General features: G+C 45.2%; 4 protein-coding genes across 4 annotated transcripts; 3 read left to right on the plus strand and 1 right to left on the minus strand.

The window, feature by feature from the left end:
* Positions 1-1,484: 1,484 nt before the first annotated feature.
* On the plus strand, positions 1,485-2,288 carry GL218_04391 (uncharacterized protein; the record flags this gene model as incomplete). The annotated part of the gene is made up of 1 exon (XM_033580994.1): positions 1,485-2,288. The coding sequence occupies one exon, from the start codon at positions 1,485-1,487 to the stop codon at positions 2,286-2,288; it is 804 nt and encodes a 267-aa protein (XP_033435836.1).
* A 5,975-nt stretch (positions 2,289-8,263) lies between these two features.
* Positions 8,264-9,595, plus strand: GL218_04392 (putative transferase CAF17, mitochondrial; the record flags this gene model as incomplete). The annotated part of the gene is made up of 1 exon (XM_033580995.1): positions 8,264-9,595. One exon carries the CDS (start codon positions 8,264-8,266, stop codon positions 9,593-9,595), a length of 1,332 nt encoding a protein of 443 aa, XP_033435837.1.
* Positions 9,596-10,027: 432 nt separating this feature from the next.
* Positions 10,028-11,133, minus strand: GL218_04393 (Pre-mRNA-splicing factor cwf23; the record flags this gene model as incomplete). Its single annotated transcript, XM_033580996.1, has 2 exons — positions 10,028-10,949; positions 11,021-11,133. The coding sequence occupies 2 exons, from the start codon at positions 11,131-11,133 to the stop codon at positions 10,028-10,030; spliced, it is 1,035 nt and encodes a 344-aa protein (XP_033435838.1).
* A 6,852-nt stretch (positions 11,134-17,985) lies between these two features.
* GL218_04394 (Arabinan endo-1,5-alpha-L-arabinosidase A) lies at positions 17,986-19,133 on the plus strand (the record flags this gene model as incomplete). The annotated part of the gene is made up of 2 exons (XM_033580997.1): positions 17,986-18,961; positions 19,030-19,133. 2 exons carry the CDS (start codon positions 17,986-17,988, stop codon positions 19,131-19,133), a joined length of 1,080 nt encoding a protein of 359 aa, XP_033435831.1.
* Positions 19,134-23,284: the final 4,151 nt, after the last annotated feature.

Genomic DNA, 23,284 nt, shown 5'->3' on the forward strand with positions numbered 1-23,284 from the left:
GTGTCACGGCAGAGCCACAATCCGGTCAGCAGTCAATTCCCGACTTTCCAGGTGGACAGGTAACTTCAATATAAGACCTTAGCATACGCAGACACGGTCGCATTCCATCCCCTGTCCGCCTGTCCGTTTGTTCGCAAATGACTACTTGATTGCTTGTCTCCGATGACCGATGACCTAACGGCTGCACGTAGCATTAGACATTAGTTATAGACAGACGGAGGTAACGGTTAGGAGGTAAAGGAGAAAAAACTCCTAGTGCCTTGCTATGTGGTATACGGAAACGGGTTTATGACTTAAGCAAAGCTTTAGGAGCGGTCGGCGATGTTAGGTAACTGCGAATCGATATCTTGTGCAAGTAGCCTAGGCTCTTGGCTCGACTCGCAGTGGGACGCATAAGTGTAGGCACATCGGTGGGAGCGGTACGGGTACTTTGTTGCGGTGAAGGAACAACTTACGTGCATCGCGCAGTTCTCGCATTTGCGTAAGAGCGACAGGGGTAGATTGGAGCTGCCTGGTCTTTGTACATGTATCGTTGTACAAGCATGGGTGTAAAAGTAAGGTTCCAAGGTTGTCAAGTACCGTACCTTGGTACGTATCTACAATCGTAAGGCCAAGTCAATTATGAGAATGTACCTAAGGTACCTAGCATAACCTAATGTAAAGTAACCGGGGCCTTGTACTGCCACGCGCGCTCATTACGAATGATCCGAACCCCCGCCAATCCGTTTAAGCCCGAGGGATCAAAAGTCCATCCGTAACCCCATCGTGGTATAGGTAGGCATTTATTACAACTCGATATGTTTGTACACCTATCCTTTGGAAAAACGAGCACCCATACTATCTAGTCAGCGGACATTACAAAAGAAGCTCTTGTTCCCCCATCCCGTCTTCGTCCCGGACAACCTAGTTTGAATTCTTATCTATACATAAGACTCGACTTCCCGGAACCCTAAAGCCAAACAATCCAAAGAAAAGCAAAGCAAAGGAAGGCAAAGACCATCATCATCAATCTATCTAGAACTAGCAATATACCAAGAACGTATCAAGGACGTATTCTAATAGCTCGAGATCTCAAGATCGTGGCACGGTCCAGATTCAATAGATATTACGCAGATATTACAACAGGCACGACGCCCTTCCAACGCAACACTCTCAACTCCACACCGCAAGCCTCGAAATTCCACAACAGCGGTCGGTAGGGTACACGTACCTTGGTACCATTGTATCTTTGTATCTGGTAAGGTACCACACCCCGGTCACTCCATCCACCCAACGCGGACAACTATTACGCCCCACACCCCTGTCGAAAAAGTTCAAACCATCGCAACTGAACATAAAAGACAAGGACTCGCTGTTTGGTCATTGCTTTTACCCTTGGCCGGAAATCGGTGCCTGACTCACACAACACAACAAAAAAAATAATAATTGCTACCTATTGCACCATATCTGCGGCAGAGACGCATATCAACATAACATAATACAAAATGGTTTCATCAACCTCACCGTCTCCTTTCCACTCCCCTACTCACTCTTCATACCCGCAAACTACATCGTCACCACTGCCGAGGAAGAAGATAATGTCCGTCACACAGACATACTTCCTCGCTCACAAGGCACGGGCTAAGCTATCTAACGAGGCTGCCCGTCCCGACCACAACCTCCGACTACTTGTCGGTCACGCCAACCTACTAGACTCCTTGATGCTCGACCTTGCCGAAGCCGAGCGGGAACAAGAGAGCTGGTTCAACCAATCCGTCCGGGGAGCTACACCTAAGGCTGAAGAGAGGCACGTACAATGGGTCGATAACGTGACCGCGGAAGACGACTGGGAGGCGGACTCGTCCGATTCGGACAGCGACAGTGATGAGGAGGACGAAGATGTAGAGATGGCAGATGCGTTACCGCTACGACGGATAGCTTCTCACACGGTACTACCACCGGCATCTCCCCAATTACCTCTCATGGATGAGGATGAGGACGACTTCGAGGACGATGACGAAGACTACGACGCCTTATCCCTTACTCGATCACAATCCCACTCTATAACATCACCACCCGAGCTCGAGCACGACTCGGACTCATCAGAGGACGAGGCAATGCCCCCGTCGCCGCCAACAGCATCAATACCTACATTCTCGGAGAAGCAGAGGGAGAGCACAATCACAACAAAGTACCTGGACTCGAGACAAGATGACGAAGAGGACAACAAGAACGACTTTTACAGCGAAGGATACTACCTGCCGCCGCGAAATACAGCACGAATAGTATCTACGATATCGGTGTATTAGGAATGTTGTATCACACCTCTTCTCCTTCGTCTTAATAATTGCATCAGCATAGGGTCTGGTTCACATAGTGTGCTTTATTCATCTGCATCTGGGCGGCGTTTTAAAATACCAATAGCGGCGTGGCATTTTACAAGCGCAAGCGACTTCATTTGATTTCCTTTTCTGTCTCACTATGGTATTATGAGGAGGATAGTATCGGGTATTACCGCGGCAGCCTAGAAACCAGGCTTGGCTTTTTTAGCGGGAGGGAGATGTCACCGCTCACAAGTTATTTTTTCTATTGGAGGACTATCGAAAGAGTGTTACCGAAAGTGGTAAACATTTTGGCTACAAGCGGGGCTTGCTTCGCTCCCTGGTTTTCAACCCACGCAAATGATTTTTTTGCGCAGATATCGGGTTTGAATCTCAAAGGTCGAGTGGAACACGAATGGCCCTCGCAGCATCTAAATCTCATTTACATAGCGAAGGGTAGAACAGCTTGCACATGCAGCTATAACCCATCAAATCAAATAAAAGATAATTAGTCAACTCTATAATTCCTCAACGTGCCAGTGATTGATTGCCTCGTGAACAAGCCTCGTCACATTATCACATTTTCCCATGTGCATAGGTATATTAACAGTTGTACAATGATTATCTGATTGATCTAATCCATAAGCCGGGCGCAGATCACTTCTTGAGTCATGTGCTATGGAATTCACGGGTACAAAATGTAAAATGCGCGCCGCGACGTCCGCGATATCGGTAATAAAAAAACTTGAATCGTTATCACATTCGAGATGCCGAGGTGGGAGCGAATATTACTAACTCATCGACAGGGCTTTAATGTCTCCTAGTAATCGAACCCTAAGGAATTCTCTTCTTCCTTACTATTATTATTATTATTCCTTCTACCGCTAGTTAAAACTACAAAAAACGACTCGGTGCGAAGATAAACCCCGCCTTAGTGCCGGGACTCCGAGCCTCGCCAGGTCTGGAGCCCAAAGCTACCTAGTTAGCTTGCTTAGTCCGAGGTCGACGAAACCCTTGCCGTGCGTGTCGAGACGAAGGAATTTAGTAGAATATGAAAGGCGTCACTTGGACATATTTAGCGAGAAATATCGGGTTCGTAAAGTATGCCCCCCAGGACCTTACCCTAGACTGGAGACATGGGGGGAAAGATAGATATGTTGAATAGAAAGGGGAAATTAGCTAAGCATTAAATCCATAAAGTCCGACTTGTGCCGGAATGAGGATATTGATCATTGGAACAAAAAAGGTCTTAGTTTTGACTAGGTTGGATTAGTTACGAGAGTACGCACGTAAAGGAGCTGGAGTGCAAGGAAGCTTCTCGCTTACCCTGGTCGTTCTCTTGTTAGGTATGTAGGTAATTACTCACCATCAGGCAGTAGGCAAAACGAGACAAGGCTCTCCCTTCCGGCTGGTGATTATCAGCGACTTGGCATATTTCTCGCAATCTTTCGTATGTGTGGGGGGAGAGAAAAGGGAACGTGTACCTAGGTACATGGGCGTGATTATGTAATGTAGTAGGTGACCTTAACGTCGGGTCGTCGGGTGATTATCTTAGATCCACCGGCCTAGATACCGCGGTCTAAGCTAGAACAGGTCTAGTTTTAGCCTTTAAAGCGTAAAGTTGCAAAGTACCGTTGAAACTTAGCTTTTTCGAGTCCCAACCGTCTGGGTTTCCCGCACCGGGTGGAGAACTAAGGAGGCAGCGGCCGTTAATCGTCCAATCAACTTCTGCCGCGATCTTCAGGCGGACCTTCGTTTGGGGGCTGAGCTGTTTGTGACACTCCCCACAATCTCGTTTACCGTCCTGGCTGAAAGAAAAAATAAAAAACCAATGTGGATTTTGATTTGTTATTTTCTTTTTTTCGTTTAAATTGCTTTGTTTTTGTGAACCGTCGGCGATGACTAGGTTTAGCTATCAGCTAGTTTTAGCATTTCCGGATCTAAAAGTCATGGTTTATCCGCGGATCACTTGATACCGCATCATACGAAGCACGGAGCAAGGAGCAAGGAGCAAGGAGCACGGAGCACGAATCGAGTGCTCAATCTCCCCTTTCGGACGCTACGTTGTTTCTTATTTTTTATTTTTTTTACAGGGTCTAGATCTCCTGGACGGCGACGAAAAGGACGGGTATCTACCTGTGTAATAGGCAATTCGGAGAAGTACCGTTCAGGCCAAGGAGAGACATGAGGAGATAAAGGGTACATACATACATACATACATATATACATGATATATGATGGACCCCTACTAAATCTAATGTCTCGAACGGATATGATTTCCTCGCATCCGGCTGGGGACGAATTAGCAGCCGGAGGCCAGCTCAGGTTAGCCAGCCCTACACCCTACACCGTAAAGAGCCGCCCGTCTGGGACAATGTCGTCTTGGGAACTGTTTAGCGAAGAGGCGTTAATATGGCTTGGGGTCTAACCATTCCCCGATGCCGATTGCCTTACCAATTCTGGCAGACGCGAAATGAAGCCATCTGACGCGTTGCAGTTGATAGCTTAATCTCTGTCCTCCCAGAAGGGGAAATGCAGCGGAGAAGCGCGAACTCATTAATGACGATGCTGAGATAATACATATGTACAGAACTCGCTCGCTGCTGTCTAGAGAAGGCCGTCTCAACGCACGGCCACGCCTTAACACCCCTGCTCTCCCGCATACTAGGTAACCCAAATCTGCGGTCAGCTTCAACGCCTGTCACCGCTCTCTCCATAGATGGGGCGACGGTTTAGGGGGATGGCCACTCATAGCGGTTGATTGTCGTTACAGTCGCCGCGGGTGAGGTTTCATCCAAGTTTTCTACTGGTTCCCCTTTGTCGATTATCATGACTGTGCATGTTCTATGCTGCCCGTAGAAAAGAACCACTGCTTCTTTCCGCTAAGACCAATTTACAATATATTGATCCGCTAGGCAGGTGAGATTGTGAAGATGGAAGGGTGCTTTATTGTTTTGCTTTCAAACCCCGACTTTACAGACTCAAATCACGATATCTACAATGTCGCAGCCTTTGGCCGTCTCAATATGCGAACATATGATTTTTGATTTCTCGATGTCGCACTCAATAGGTATTACACGTTATATAATATGTATGATTGGAATATTGCCATTCTGATCAACCAGACCACTATCGGCAGACTGTAATCGCCGATATGACATTATGATAGAATTCTGACTGTCTGACAGACTATCTCGTGAATTGTCCATTGAGCGATCGTCACACACCTCGGCATCTTCAATATCGCAAGTTGAATCAAATAGTAATATAATTGCGCATAGTCTCAATTGTACGGAATCTGGATGTGCGTCTTATGATATGTACTTATTTAAGTCGGTATGCAAGAAGGTATATGTAATTAATCAACGGCCCCCCGAGACAAGACCCCTAGGGGAGATCTTCCCGTAATCCATATGTAGATCACTCCTTGCTACCTTGACTGGATGAAACATGTCTAGAGCATTCGGTGAAGATATTGTCAATCGCGCTATTGCGAACTTGAGAATTAGGGTTGGTTAGGTTTCGGGTCAGACCATGTATCACGGATACGTGATCGATATGATACGTGATACTTGACCGATACATGGTAGGTATGCTAGGCATATGTTAGGTTATGTAGGCTTAGACAACTTGTTATATTACACACGGGTTAAGTTAGGTTAGGTTAATGGACGGCTCGTGGACGTACTACGATGAATTGGCCCTAGCCGACAAGAAAAGGCAAGGCAGGTTTATTAGTTTACATAGGTAAGTTAGTCATCTTGCCATCTTCGCGCATCTACCCACTCGTCGACCGCCAGAACGTAGAGGGGCCATTGCGGAGCAGCCACACAGACGACTTGGCTTGGCCGCTAGCCTACGTAGAGGAGCGGTGAGGCTTTGCGAATTGGCGGGACACGACGGTAGCAAGGAGGGGATCGTCGGCGGGGGAAAAGCGACGCTGATTCATCGGTTTTCTGGTTCAAACGGCCGTGTGAATCATTCGAGCTGCATGTCACTCAACTAGCATCGTCTTAGCCACGGCCGAGACTATGGAGAGAACTATACAATATCATGACTGGTTGCACTAAGGGGAACTAGCTGTTAGCTACTAGCTAGCTATTACATGCACTTGATATTCGACATCTCATAGGATGACTAAACTATGTGGTTTATCCATTGAACTTGGATCTTTGGATGTCTTGGGTATATAGTTGGGTAGTTGAGAATAATGTAGTTTGGTACTGCCAACACACCAGCAGGATACTTACACACTTCAACATATACTTACCTATCTACCTACATACATACATACAACAACAAAACCACTTCCCAAACCATACAAAAGTATGGATGTACCTTAGGTAGGGCGGATGGATCTATAGACACGTTACAGGTGGTGACACAAATCCGGGCTTTGCTCTTGATGCTCGCTGCTGCATGCAAGGAGATCGTCATACTTCTGAATGGTAGGTACATAGGGAGATACATATGCAGGAAGCCTTGAAAGTATCAACTTTGTTGGTATCGCACATAAGGGAGTTACCTTACTCGGGCATTTGTTCGCGGAGTATTCCCTCGGCTGCAATGATCCTCTAACCGGGTAAGAATGTACAGTATGTTGGGTAGGTAATGTTGGGTATACAGTTTATGTAGGAGGTATGTATATACCCAGGTAGGTTGGTATGATAGGTTGTAGGTAACTAACATCAATCGGATTAAACAAGACTCGTACGTGCGTAATGCAGAATTGAATTACCGATTGCCGAGTTATTATTAAGTCGTAGTATAGACGATCTGTGATAGCGATCGTAGACAATATCCACATAAGATAATGAGATAACGGCGTGTTCGCTGACGTGATAACCCTAGTCTCCGGCATTACACATCTCTCTCTTTTTACGGACTTACCTATCTTGTATATGCGTTGGTGTAAGTCAGTTATGCAAAAAGGGTCCAAGGAGATACGGGAGATATGCGTGTATGTACATAGGCTCTGGCCCCCGATTTAATATGACTAAGGTATTCAAGCCTCCATTGCCACAACTGTTGGAGGCCGTGAGGATGGCTTACTAGCCGGAGCGGCAAATTAGGAAAGATTGACGACAGGTCGCGGGTCGCGGATCACGGACTATACGGAATTCTAATCAAGTCAATGTGATTGTTCATAACGGCATCATGAGCTAACAGAATTCTTTAGTATGTACAGTACATGACCCGGTCTAATGGATCTGCATAACAATTAAAGTATACAACCTTAGTCGCGAACCGAGGCTACGGCGGATTTATGTTAGTATCAATCATCGTAGGGCAGAATAACCCCTCCAAGACTTCAAAGGCTAACAACTCGCTACCAGAGGAGGTACATTTCGGAATGACTATTGCCGTAAAAAAATAGGGCTGTTAGTAAGGTCAGGTGCCTACACTAGCAGACTCTGCCTGCTAGCTTAGGCACCGAAAAAAAAAATCTTTTTAAATTTGAGCCTAGGAGGAGACAATCCTAGGTTCCATTAGAGATTAGGATTTCGGAACCAAAAAATCCGAAGTCCGACATTGGATACCGACGCCGAGCCACCCCCGAAATGCTAAGAAATTTGTATTATATAATGCTCGGCCGGAGTTTCGCAAGCGGCACGGCAACGCTAGTATGTAAAGACCGAACGAAAAATTACATCACAGCTCTTTTCCATCCAAGGCCAAACAACCCCCGGAACGCACGGTTCCTTTGAACACGCCAAGCCGACAAGGCTACCTACCCTAACCTTGCCTTACCGTGCCGTAAAACCAATTCATTCCAAAGCCTCGTGATAAGCTTTCCCTTCCTCTAACCAAGGATTCCGACTATGCCCAGAGACCTTAGCCTCGGACTTCGCTGGCTATCAGTAATCCGAAATATAGAATACAACGTACTGCTTACGACGTTGCGGCGCGGTATCTAACTATCATTCCTAGGGTATCCTATCCCATACTGGAAAATTTACGCGATGCCGATCTTACCGCGCAGCGCCCCCGGACGCGGCCTAAGCCCCATCCCTCTGCCTTTTGTATGTCAATCGTGCCAGAGATCGCTGCGCCGTTTCTCGGTGACGTCAGGCCGCGCAAGTGCTACTACTACTGTTACTGCTACTGCTCCTCCACCATCACCGTCCCCGTCCGGTTATGCGCTGCTGACCTCCCGACGCTTGATCAGCCTTGCCGGTCCGGATGCGCCCAAGTTTTTACACGGTCTGATCACGCAGTCCGTTGTTGATGAGCCCGGCGGCGGGAACGGTAGACATCGGCATAATACGCCGGTCTCCTCTCACACTAGTCTCGCTGCCGGGGCACCGGGTTTCTACAGCGGTTTTCTGAATGCGACGGGCCGCGTGCTGCATGATGTGTTTGTCTACCGGGACACGCTAGGCATCAATGCAGGCGCGGCAGATGGAGAGACTTTCGTCGTCGAGGTGGATGCCGCACAGGTAGATACGCTGGCGCGGCATATCAAGCGATACAAGCTGCGGAGCAAACTCACGTTCCGGGTTTTGGATGAGGGCGAAATTGCTGCGTGGCAGGTGTGGGATGGCTCTTCTATCTCCTCGTCTGAGAATTCGCCGTTATCGCATCTAAAAGACAGTATCATCCTGCCGGATACTCGTGCCCCTGGGATGGGGTATCGAGTACTTCGACGCGGGGGAGCGAACGGACTGGACGTGGACCTAGCACAAAGTGACGACAATATGTATCGCGTGAGACGGTATTTGCTTGGCGTAGCGGAGGGCCAGGCTGAGATACCGCGCGAGCAAGCACTTCCTCTCGAGGCTAATATGGACCTCATGGGAGGCATTGACTTCCGAAAGGGATGCTATGTAGGACAGGAACTGACGATCCGCACACGGCACCGCGGTATTGTACGCAAGCGCATACTGCCATGTCTACTGTATCCTCCCAATCCTTCTCCCCCTTCCCCACCTAAAGCTCTCGAGTATAAGCCCTATATATCCGACGAGGGTACACATGGGGAAGGGAGTAATAAAGAATTATCGGCAGAGGATATCCCGTCGAACTTGAGTATAGGCAGAGACGGTACCAAAGGCCGCAGCGCTGGGACTTGGCTTCGAGGGGTGGGAAATATCGGCTTGGCACTATGCAGGCTGCAAATCATGACGGATGTCGAACTACCGGGGGAGACGGCTGTGGGAGCACCGTTCGACCCGACTCGTGACGAGTTTGTTGTTAAGTGGGGAGCGGACGAGGAGGGTAGTGGAGGACAGTCCGTCAAGATAAAGGCGTTTGTGCCGGATTGGATGCGTGAAAGGTTACAAGAGGGTACGTAGAAGTTCGACTTTGCTCGTGGTAGTGGAATGGGTGGGATGTATAAATATCGCGTTCCTAGAGGACATGCATAACTATATTGCTATGAGATATTGCTCACAGCATGAACCTGTATACTATATCATATATACCAAAGCCCGCTTCGTAGACATATTAAAGATCAATCTTCCATTTCAACTATCAGGCACGTTATGTATCATGAGGCATACAAAGTCAGTAGAAGTCTCGTTGCAACGTAGAATTATTCCACTGTTCACAATTAAGAACGGTATTCATTCTGTCTTAGGTATCTTGAACATATCGTTTTTATTTTAATGCATGCACTTCGAGTATAATCCTTTCTATGAAAGACTGGGGTATCATAATAGGTAGTAGAGACAAAATCGAGAACAATGGCAGCTATCTAAAGAGGGCAGCGGATCCTCATCAATCAACTAAATGCCAACGCCATCAGCAGCAACGGAAGCAGCAGAGGCTTCTTCCGCTTTCTTCCGAGCCTCTTTCTCAGCCTGCGCGGCACGCAGCCTAGCCATCGTTGACGCGAAGTCCCCTTTAGCTCTAGGCTTACTACTAGTGGTAGCATTACCGTTGGGAGATGTTGAAGTGCCTGTGGAGGCGGAGAAGGAAAATGTGTTCGCTGTTCCCGACGTGGAAGTGCCTTTCTTTTCGTCAGCTTGTGGTCCCTGCGAGGCATTAGGAATAGGTGTATTCTCATGTGTCTTAAGCTTTTCATCGCCATTCTTCCACCCTGCCTTCTTTTCCTTCTTGGCTGCTTTACGCTGCCGCGCCCCCTCTAGTCGTCGCTCGAGATCCGCGATCTGGTCATCATAGCCGTCGCCGTTCTTCGCTGGTGGTTCTGGGTCGATATCCATCTTGGACTCAACTGTACTCGAAGTATCTGGTGTTTTTCTTCGACCTCTTTGTTCATCCGAGTTTGGTGGCTTTGACCTTTTCAGGTTCTCTTTACTCTCTTGTACCACTTGTTCTTTTTCTCGTTGCCTTTCTCTTTCCTCCGCTTCTCTCATCAATCTCTGCCTCTCTTCTAGACGCCGTTTCCCGGCTTCGACCAGTCGTCTCCTCTCAGCCTCGCTCATCGTAGGGCCATCGCCCTCGCCGCGCGGGCGCTTGATGGCCCCGCGTTCTCGTGCTTCAAGATCCTCTACCATCGCGCGTCGCTTAGAGTCCATCGCGCGACGCTGCTGTTCGCGCAGGAGGGCGGCAGATCGTTGTGAATCGTAGACATCGCGCGCTGGGGCGTCGGACAATACGTCCCGTGCTCGCTCGAATAGTTCCCATTTCGCCGGGTCGAAGTTGGCTCCTGCTTTGTCAGGATGGTATTTCAAGCTGCGCTTGCGCCTATGGATGGCGTATTAGTACCGTGATTTATATGTATGAGACTGTCAAATGAAGGATAGAATATGACGTACCAAGCGCGGTGGATATCTTCTTTAGGCGTGTCAGATGTTATACCCAAAAGCTCATATAGATCCTGCGTTGTTGCATACTCCTTAGCATATAATAGGAGGTCGGATTTATCCATCGTCGTTAATTTTTACTCTTGTCGTTCCCTAGTTGTTTCTTGCGTTAGAGGGAAGATAAGAAGTTGATTGTGTTATGAATATTGGAAGGATAATTAGACCCACTAAATAACCACCATAATGGTAAAGGAAATGTTCCTAGCACTGTATTCGAACGTCATCATTTTCTATTAATACTGTATCGGCTACCTGCTAAGCTGAAGTTTTAATAGTGGCCCGTACGCTAAATTTAGGTGACCTACCACTATATCTATAGCGATATCACCCACTATAGCTTAAGTAATACCGTACGGTCTCTTTTTTACTCATACTTGGCTTGCCTAGACTAGATGTGCAAGACTTTTCCAGTCTTTCATAAGTGTAAAATAAGTAACCTAATAAAGAAAAAACATAAAATTTAATTATTAATATTTTCGTATGATTTTATACAGCTTACGGCGAAATAGCCGGCCAAGCCTTTTCAAGCGAATCTTCATCCCGACGAATTAAAGGGGGATATAACGTATTAATATCAAACAAACGATTGATCGAGTCCATGAACTTCCCTCTATGCCGATCAGAAGCTACTTCCTCTTTATCCTCCAGTATGTTATAGTAATTCCACACAAATTCCCAGTTAACTAATCCTGATACAACTGGAAAATCATCATCATCGAATTCGTGACCGCAATCTTGCATAAGCTCCTTATATAAATTGTCCAGCGGCCGCACAATATGCTGCAGAATGAAATGTCGAGCAGGAAATGTTTCACTCTTTACTCCCCTGAACTCTTCGAGGATGACCTTGACCACAATTCCGTACTTGGACAAATTAGGATCATTGAATGTGAAGTAGCGGAATATCCATCCATGACTCTTATAGTATTCATTGTGAAGATAAGACACCTCGAGTTCTGCTAACATAATCCAGAGTACGTGAACGACGGAGTAATGAGATGTGGAACTATATTGATGACTTTCCACCCATAAAAATTCGCAATGGGCTAATGATATAGCAAGTTTCATAGCAAGGCTAACTGCTTTCCTTAGAAAATGAGGGTTTTCGTACGAATCCTTCGGGACAACGTACTCGCGTAACTTCGTGAACCAGAGGTTAGTACGCCCTGAATAGTCCGCAATTTTCGGGTCGGCGCCTCTGTTAAGTAGAAGTGTTGAGATACCCTCACGTCCTTCCGCCAGAGACAGAGGCGTTCTGCCACTCGGATCCATTGAGTTTATATCGATAGCTTCGTCCGCAAGTGCTGTTAACCCATTCCCGTCTTTGGCATTGGTATCTATGCCATTCGAATGTATTAACTCCCGTACGGTGGCTGAGTTATTATAAAGAGCGGCCAGATGTAAGCCTGAGCTACGCCGAGCTCCAAAGGGAATATTCACTACTTCTGGCCTATGCTGAGATATTACAGCAACGGCTTCGTTATATCCATTCGCACATGCCATAAAAAAGGGGTCTGGCGGCTTATAAGGCGCCGGATCCATAGCACGAAACCACGCTTTATACGCATTTCCAACTTCTTTTGTAAGTATGAACTCCGAGAACTGGTCTTTCAAGGGGTTCACTTGCCGTCCTTCCTGACCTGCTGCTTTACAATGTACACCCCAAAACAAAATAGAGTAGCACATGAAATATTTTGCCGGAGGCTGCGGCCAAATTGGCTCGAGTATTGACTTGAGTGTTGCCCCAGTAAGGTCTCCATGGAAAAGCTTGATTGAGCTGAGGCAGGATGCGGCCACATAAATATTTGAGATTATGTCTGAGAAATCCCCCGACCTTGCATGCTGCAAATATTCCTTAACAGAGACGTGAGCGAACTCCACTGTTGAGTCCTTGTTTACTACGAGAAAGTTGCTCGTTATGCGTTCGATATACTTCTTAGTAATTCCGCCTTCGGGCTCTTTTGCTTCATTTGGATCGGTGATTGCCACGCCAATGAGGAGCTCTATCGTGGGTGCTGTCTTCAGGATACTCGTTTGCCTCTCTGAGGTTTGATAGGTGAGGACTAATCGCATCAAGCGCTGAAAGTGAACTTCGGCATTACGTCCCACCCTCATGTTTTGTTTGTAGAGAAGCTCGTAAGTATCGTAAAGATTTAGCAACTGCTTCGATGAACCTAGCGTATCTGCGGTCTTATTGAGATAAGTCGAGCTGGCCTTAGCTTTGATTTCATCTAGGGACGTCCGGATATCAGTTTCATTACCAAAGTTAGATATCATAGCTAAATGTAGCTGTGTCCATTTGAATCTGTTGGGTATAAGTCAGCGTCTTACATTAACTCGGATATAGTAATGCCAACTTACGCCCCTTTCCCATGTTCAACCAAAGCATCGATGATATCTCTTCTTAGTTCATTATTCATACTCAGGGGATGTGATTTGTTTTTTCTAATGGCATCTTTAATACCACTTTCTATAAATACTTGTAGGTCATTTGCCGTGTCCGCAGGTGTAAGCATGAGATTTCCGCAGAGATTTGAATTGAGCTGATCTAAAACCTGGACTTCATCCCGACTAGAGAAAAGTACTCTAATCGTTGGGGTAGGCCTTTTATGGAGCTGTTCTTCGAAGTTCTGAAATACTTCAAGAAGCTCTCTCGGATCGGCACATTCATCAAGAGCGTCAATAATAATCGTGATGTGGTCGTTAAGGCCGAAAATCTTCCCTAGGAGGTTTTCGCATTCCTGTAGATCTAACTTCGGCGGGTTTTCATTCGGGTTGTCTTGATCTAGGAAATGCTTCCAGTGATCCATTATAGGCTGGGTAGCTTGTTGACTCTTAGGCGACGAGGATAGTTGGCGCACAATAGACGCTAGTACTTCTGATGGCTGGCTGCCAGAGCCCTGAGTCTTCGAACAGTAGAAATAGGCAACTTGTCTGTTTTCGTTCTTAGGGAAATCCCGAGAACTCTCGAGAAGTCTCTCAATGACGCGTGTTCTATAGAAGTGGTTGTCAGAATAGGTAGTCGCTTTTTTGTGTAGACATAAAAACACCTACATTAAAGTAGTCTTTCCGCAACCAACTAATATATATTGGGTCAGTTAGATAGAACTTAACATTTACGTCTTAAGGATCCGTTTACCTGGGCCATGAAGCCACAGAGATCGAAGCCCTTGATCTATCGACGAGTTCCACTTTAGGAATGTGTTGTGCTTGAAGATCCAGCTTCCAGTGCCTGGTGTTTTAGACAGCCGACCGATTATATTTCTATAGTCACCTAAATAGTCATGTTCTGATGTCCATCGAAGCGCCTTCTCTATTCGCGTATTACGGTCTAAATAGGGATTAGACGCCTCTTATATGTATATAAAATTAAAACATACCGTCCCGTTTTTTTGCTTCATCAAAAAATTTCATTCTATCATGTATATCTCTAGTAACTGCATCTAATACATTAGCCCTGCATTATAGAACTGATTTGGGGACTTGTTCCAGCTCTAGTCTAGCGATATACTTACGCTTAGAATCTATTATCTTGAATAGACCTTGACATTGATCATCTTTCTCTTTAATCACTTTCATCTTGACTTTCCAGCCGTCTATGTCAATAACTGTGGACCTTAATATCTGCTCTAAACCCCGTTTTGTATTAGTTGAGAAGCGTCGGCCCTGGAAAATTCATGGACAATAAAATTCCCCATTCTTAACGCAGAAAGAAACATACCGTATCTTTGCCTTTGAAAATGTTTAGCCAAGTCTACTAATACAAGAAGAACTTCAAAGTATAAGTCGGGGAGAAGTTTCTCTAGTTGTACAAGTTGGGTCTCGTTTTCTGCTTGATGTTTCTTATAGTCTTTTTCTCTTTCTTCATAACGACAGAGGAGAAGAGAAATAAACGAGAATGCGTTGAGAGCATCCTCATAAGCCTCATGACTTCGAGTGACAAGCTTATATGGGTTAGCATTCCACCGCGTATCGACAAGATAGTACTCACGTCTAGAGCAAGGATGAGCGGTACACATGCAAGTTTTCCATAGCCAGTTGGATCTAGATCTAGTAGTGACTTTGCTTTTTCGAGTATAGCTTTGGAGTATCCTATGCTATCATGGAAGATGCGTCGCCTATCTGATGATGCCTTTTGCTCCGTTTTCTCTTTCTCGCCTTGAGCTACATGTAGCACATCACTGGCGAGTCGCTCAAGATCTGAATGAGAACTCCTGCTATCTTTCAACTTCTCTCCGAGTATGGTATTGAGGTCTCTGTATATATTAGGCCTTTCTCTCTGTAGTCTTTGCACAGCCTCGGACCAGAAGGGCTCTGGCCATTTTATTACTGAACTTGCTTTGGAATATTCTTCAGTAATACCACTAGGTGGTATAGCTCGAGTCAATACCTCGTTTTGGGTTTGGCTTGGTTGCTCAACGTGAGTATTTAACTGGGTAGTGGGTAAATTCCGTCGGACTTCGAGTTTCACATCTAGGACATTATCCTCTTGTCTACCTCTTATATACTAATATAGAAATGATTAGAAAAGTCCATGCGGCTTGATACTGGCGTAAGATCTCTAAGTTGCTTAAATGTACCTCAATTGTGACTGGTGCCAGCGCATCTGAGATGGTCGCCCGGCGTTTAAAAGGATACTTCAGCCGCGTGAGCCATCGCCTTGGCTTACTTCTCTCGCCTTTTGATTCCATAGTTACGTAGTCTCAAGCTACCGATGAGAATGGATGAGTATAAGGCTGTTGGAAAACTTAGGCTTTTTAAGCTGGATTGGGTGGGATGTTGATGCTTAGAGGCTGACATTGTGGCTGTGATATGACAGGCCAAGTTTAATTGGACATTATATACAACGTAAGATGTCCTAATTTATGCTTATGCAGTTCTTAGTTTTACTACCAAATGGCAGCGTACGAGAGTATTTTGAATAATGGAAATTTATCATGAGTTTACACAAATTTTCCTATCGTCACTAGTACGAGTGCTGAAAAAACAAAGACGGCTGAGTTCTTATAATTCTAGGCTTTAGCTACTATATGATTCTGGACTCAAACCGAGGCAATGAAACATTGATATAAAGCTACCGTCCCATCTCATGAAAAGGTGAATACCTATCCATCGTCTTATCGCACGTTGACTATTTCAAACGTCAACTATTATCACCTGCATAAATTCTCTAGGATAGGCCAAGCTGCGAGTGCTATAGCAAATGCGCTTGATCATGGCAAAGACGATAAGATGAAAGCGAAAGAACTCGACTTAATGATGAAGCCCGCAAATTCCCACTTAGATACTTTCGATGGGGAGCTGTAATAAACAACAATGTCACGCCATTGCTAACAGCTCTTAAATTTTTCATAACAGGTAATATGATACTTGCGATAGAAATATGTACGTTACTTTATTAGGTTTGTATAAGTATCCCTGTTATCGGGATTCTGGATAGGACATCTGAAGCAAAGGATATGTTCAGTATGTAAGGTAGGTAGGCTAGAGTTCCTCGCGGAACCACGAAGTTGTTTTCATGCTATTTGATTCCACCTTGTAACACCTGTCTTAGGGCTTTATCACCCCTTCTAAGCAGTTCCACCAACTGGGGTTCTGATAGGAATGTGCCACTTATGGTATACCAGTTCGCGGTCGGGTGCGATGCGTACCTGGCGCGTTGCCATACCAGGGCTTAATCTTAACCCTTCGATTATGACAGCTGTGAGATATGGTAAACGTTCCAAATTTAACAGTTCGAATACTTGTCCTTCTGGTTTTTGAGGGACCATAAATTTGAGTTTCGCCGGGAGTTTGTCGAGGATCACAGGGTTACTGTATACATTGTGTTGCGATCATCCGTGTGAAGATGTACACGCACAAGTACAGCTTCACCACGAAAGGAGCGATTTCAACTCATAAGAACATCTTAAAATATATTTTCTGGTGGTAAGCCATGGAGATGTGATGGTAGAATGAACCAATATACCTTGTTTCTGAGTTTGTAGGATATGGCGTTGTCGGCGGCTTTGAGAAATACTTCGAGGTGATCATGAAAACGTGAAATGCGCTTAGAGCCATAGACCCGATACCAACAATCAGGAGAGAAGCAATCAACTAGCCTTCGTCCCTTGTTCGGCCGGTTGGCCCGGTCGTTGGTTAGCAGGTTAATCAACCAGCGAGAATTATAATGGTCAGGTCTACGTGGGAAAAAATTATATGCATTCACAAGCACGAATTCAATTATGTAATAGTCGTGTTATTTAAATATAGGTAACTAGCCAATCAAATCTTGGCTATGCCGATGGCCGACTTGTTTTCCGGGGGTTAGACATGGACTAGGATTAAGATCGACGGCATTCAGGGATCTTCATCCGTGCCGTACAGCATCTGCGTAATTACCCCACAGGTACCCGACTTTCGGTATATTTAGTATATTCAAGGCAGGGATAGGCTGAGTTTACAAGTATCCAACAACTTGATCTTTCTATTGTTAAAGTCCAGAATATTATAACACTTCGTTAAGGGGATTATGTTTACTTGAAATTCCCGTAAACTTTTTTCTGAGGAGAGAAAATAATATAGCGGTACCTTTTCTAACTATATGCCAGTAGATACACTAGATACGTCACCGACTTGAATATAATACCAAGCTAAAGTTGAATTTATTACCCACTATCATCCTTGGTAGTAATCTGTAAAGGTGGCAGTGCGTCAGCCTCCATCATGTTCTATGGCGATAAAATACGACCATAATAGATGACTGCACAGAATTTATCCATAGCGTAGAGTTCAATACGTAAGAAGCATATTGCCGTTTTCTATTAAAGGGGCATGACCTTTTGATTCTCGAACGAACCTGATGACCATATAAACTACCACTCTTGGTGCTAATAGGCTGAAACATAGTTTATAAGACCGTTTGTTTGTTTTTCACAATGTTGATTTCTAAAAGACTTGTTACTCTCACGACAGGCTTCATCATAGGCCTCCTAACTGAGAATGTTTTGGCTCAGAATGGTTGGCCAGCTCCTGAGGTCATGAAAGGCACAATTCCCAACAATCCTATCGCCCAGACATTAGACCCTGCCTTAATCCGGCGCCAATCGGACAATAAACTATTCTTATATACTACAGGCAAGAACGGTAGCGTCTGGACGGCTGGTTCTCTGTACGGCCCTTGGACACACGAAGGCACGGCGAAATTCCGCGAGTATGGCGGTGCCCCTTCCATACATCGGGTGGGTGACACGTATTACGTCTATATCAACAATCACGAATTCGACTATTCTACAGTTGGCGTGACAGATCCTGCTATACACACGTGGGCACACAACTCCAGTCTCCTTGTCGCTTCGTCCAAGACGCTCGAGATCGGTGACTGGGAGTGGCACGGACGCCTTGAGATCGATTGGGCGAAGAGGTATAACATCCTCGACGCCGCCCTCCTAACTATCGACGACGGGGGAAATCGCCGGAACCTCCTCACATTTGGCTCGTATCAGCAGGGTCTCTTTCAACTTCCATTAGCGGACCCGCCGATCAAGATCGCGGATGGGGCTAACAAGAATATCAACCATCTCGCCAACAACAAGACGTCGGCTTTTCCAACCGGTCCGACAGAGGCGGCTTACATCTTCAAGTGGCAGGATTGGTACTACTTATTCTTCTCGTCTGGCCGATGCTGCAAGCAACCAGATGGCCACTGGGTCGACAGGGGCGACGTATACAAAGTCATGGTGTGCCGCTCTAAGCAACCGGGTACCGGCTACGTCGATGACAAAGGGGTCGACTGTGCCAATAACAGTGGTGGTAAGGAGATTTTGGGAACCCATAATAACATATGGGCTCCTGGCGGTCAAGGGGTCCTTGTCGATGACGAGGCCGGGGGACCTATCATATACTACCACTATGGTAAGTTCATTTTCACCTTTACTTTATATTATAGTAAGGACATAAAAGCTAATCAAGTGCGATCTCAGTGCCATACGATGTTCAAAGCAAGACTCCCGCGAATGAGTTCCGCTTTGGTTGGAATAAGCTCGACTTCAGCTCTGGATGGCCTACAGTTGTGAAGGGGTCTTGAATTACTTGATTCTGTAGTTCATAGTATCACTATATGTGTGTTTGCCATGATATTTAGACTATGGGTTTTTTTTTTTGCCTTAAGATAACGAAAGCGATAGAACTCCTGCAGTGTATTGCTATGAAATTGAGCTTCTCATACGCCTTTGAAACCAACCTGAATATTATATCCTTCCGCATGGTTGGAGACTTTTTAAACAATATGGAAACGACAAATAGGCAAGGACTTGATCATTCCCTTCATGTATGATGGCTTCTCGGAAATACCTGTGCGCGCAACAATCCGATACTTTTGAATGTCGTCTGAGTCAGGGCTTTTAACGCCCCTAAGGACAAGGTAAACTGGTGCGCTATGTATCCAGCAGAGGAAGTCCCCTGGGCGGACGGGAGCTGTGGGGATTCCGACCAAACCTTGTTTGGTTATGAAAAACTCTTTTCCAGCAAGCTCGAAGTTCCGACTTTTATAAAGTTCTCTGATGTCTCCTCTCAACCTATGATCCTCCTGTTGCAAAGTGAAGAGGTCCATCCAGGAGCGAAACAGGAGTGCTGTTTCTGAATCTCCTTTTATTAGGCTATTTATGTAGTCCGATGGAATATTCAGGCCCAGTATTGACTGTCGTGTAAGGTAGATACTAAGTATGAAGTCTACCATATCCTTAACTGGATCCTCATCTACGCTTGGTATCTCGCCTACCCTATAGACTTGATCTATGCAATACCCCGTGCAAAACAGAGTTGTCGGGGTGGCAAAACATACATAATTAGTGGTCTCCTCTGACTGGATGCGTGGGATTTCTTTCTGGGAAAGAAATCCATCTAATGTCTCCCTATCTGATGTCTTCCTTGCTGTGTTACAAGCACGATAACTCGCGTCAGAGTAGACGAGGTCAAGAACCCAGGAGGGACCAGAAGGCTCTTTACCCTCGCGACATGCGGCTTCGCAGAGAAAATTGAAGTTTCCCATCAGGTATAATTGCGCCATACTGTTGAAAGATCGAGCAGTTGCGCGCTTGAACACCTCATTGCAGTCTTCATTGTAGTCTACATGTATGAGCCGGCCGAGGCACCTGGGGAGGAGGGACTCTAGTGCGAAGATCTTATCCCTAGGGTCGGTAGCCTTGTAGAAATCTGCTAAAAATATCACATATGTGAATGTTTTAAATATTCTGGAGCGCCTGTACTGCTTTAGACCACGGCGATATATAAGTAGTAATGGTGTTTGGCATACAGTGTCCATCGAAGAATATGCTATTTCAAGTAATGTTTGCCGTACATCTTTGTACGTATTAGTTAAGATATCCAATTACTTATAAATAAAATATAGCCAAAAGATGATGAGGTATCCACTTACTATGTCCTAGTACATTATACAGATTAGCAATCTGATTTTGGAGGCACGCCCCTGAGTTCCCAATTTTGAGTATAATATTTTCAGCAGTAATAAGGTCATCGAACGAAAAGAAATGGCCTCTGAAAAATATCGTCGGTTCTCGTATCGGAAGAGCGCCTTCTTGGACTGTCCATATCCTTCCCCACCATTCGTTTGAATGTATTTGGCGAACACAACGGATGAGCATTATATAAATAATCCACTGTTCCTCGCCCCATATACTATCTATAGTATATTCCGAACATTTATTCAAGATCGCAGTAAGATCGTTTTCATCTATGTTGGGTTTCCCGCTTATATCGAAGGAATCGCCCGTCCCTTTATTCTCTGTCGGCACTTTGATCGTTTCGTTGTCGCTTAGCCATATGATAGTCGACTCTGCTTTGGAGTAAATATCTCCCATAAGGCGGACCTGGTGTGTTTTCTCGCGGAGATCTGATTGATTAATGCAAATCGCATCAATCCAGATAGCTCGGGTAGCATCTGGTTGCCGTAGAGCCTGAATAATCTTATAGAGAACGGTCTTTGGTCGACTGAAATCCACTCTGTCGTTTTATCTTCGCCCCAGACGTATGATAAGGTTTCTGGGATACCATCATGTAAATTACAGACCGAAAAGCGACATTCCACTGGATCTTCTTCAATACCGCAAAGTATCTCAAGGATTCTGACATCGTTTGTAGAGGTATCAAGCGCGCGTGAGTACTGATAGCTACTCTTTGGTGACTTTCCTTTTTCAGAATCCTGGATTAGTTGTTTTGGTGGTCGTTGTAACGATTTTGACCTTTTATATAGATCACGCAAGAGCTCTAGGCGAATAGGTAGGGAAGATCCGGCCGGTGCTTGCTCAGGGGCGATATCAAAGTTATATACATTGAGAAGCTCGAAAATCGCCGAATCGATGATCTCAAGGATGATGCTACTAAAATCCAAAGCTTCTATCGGATCCCACTTCTGGGACGCATTACTCTGAGTGGTAACCACGGGTAACATATTCGACTTGGCTGCGGCATCTGAGTCATTCATATTTGGACTAGTTGATGCGGTAGATTGTAGATGATCGAAACGATGGCTTAATTTATCACACTCGTGGGAAAAATCTTCAAGTGCGTAATATATGAAGGAAAAGTGGTCCTCTCTCTTGCAAAGATCCTTAAAGATACTCCTAATCTCTTGTATTATATTCCATATTTGATCGATTTGCGATTCGAGCGTCGAGGGCTCGTCCATTAATTTTGGGAGTACTTGCTGCCACTTATTCAATACACCTTGAGGAAAAGTGTGAACAATGGGTTGGCGAGTATTATTTCTTGGGGCTTGTCGGAGAGTGTTGAGAAAAGACTGCTCGAGACCATGAAGCAAAACTTGATAGTCATTATCAACCAAAAATAGGCGAAGAACACCGGGAATATTCTCACGTAATCCTTGACTAAACTCATCCTGTAGACGCTCGGGTGGATCTTTAGGTACCGTTTGATAAAGCCAGTCCAACCTGTCGGATAGAGACCGAGATGCATCATTTTCACCTAGAAACTGAAAAGGCTCTTGTGACTCAGTTAGTGGAGGGATGGGATCCATATCTAAATGCATATAAAATCAATAGATGACCATAGCAAATCTCTAGAACAGCTTTGTTTAATATCCTCTTTTAACAGAGATGCTATTGAATGCGAGGGGTGAAGAAGCTTATATAGAAAATAGTGAGATAGGCCAGATATCTTGTTTGAGTATTAATTGACTGAAATGGAAGGGGGGAAATATCTATATTAGGTACCTCCTAAGGTATCACATTAAGAGATGCACGTAATCACTAATAACATCTATTCCAAGTACCTGTACTACTGATGGTGCTTATATATGTATATGATTATTGGAGGATACATGTGATAATGATGAATGGTTTACATCTAAAGGGGGCGAAAAGGACTCAATTTAATCCTAGCTACGGCACACGCGGCGGCACCGGAGATACTTTGCGTAGCATTTAGGACAATGTAAAGGGCCTACTACCACCTTAATTAATATCTTGATATACATCTACAATCAGGCATGAGGCTATCAAGCCAGAATGGTATGTTACCTAATATCCCTCAGCTGCCTACCCCTTTGTCATGCCATCTTACATTACCCTACTTTAATTACAATCACTTTTAAATAGCCCCATGTATAGATAATAGTAAGTGGGAAAACCCATTGTACAACATTAGGGCCATGCGGTTCGCGCTCAATATACAATACATGACGCACTTTCGTGAGCAACAGGCCCGAGAGAAAACCGGGTCCCGACGGACCTCAAGATAAAAAGGTGTTGCGGCCCCGTTTATCCGGCCCGGAAACCAATGGGGACCGGAGACCGATGATAAGTAAGGCCGTTCATGTTGTTTTACACCATAGTACCACTTATTTTTTTATAGTGAGCTACCCTAGTAGCTACCTGTAACCACGATGTACCTAGCGTAGCCCTTCGGATTTAAGCAACTAGTCGGGAAAGTATAAAATATACCACTGAAAGTCGATAGCTTTCTTGTTTTCTGATATAACTACCCCAAAATTACAATGTTAATTAGAATATTCTGACAAGTTGCATAATGCATTATACCTCAAATCGCGAGCGCACCCGAAAATCCATCAGATAAGCGATGTAATACTCAAATATTCTTAGTAAACTGACACGCGTTCGTTGCTTTCCGGAACTCGAGGCTCCCAGCACTGTTAAAGCTAACGCTTACAATTGTTCTCGACTGGTTTCTCGGATTATATTA

The sequence above is a fragment of the Daldinia childiae genome, assembly GCF_008694065.1.
Source record: "Daldinia childiae strain JS-1345 chromosome Unknown Scaffold4, whole genome shotgun sequence".
NCBI classification, from domain to species: domain Eukaryota; kingdom Fungi; phylum Ascomycota; class Sordariomycetes; order Xylariales; family Hypoxylaceae; genus Daldinia; species Daldinia childiae.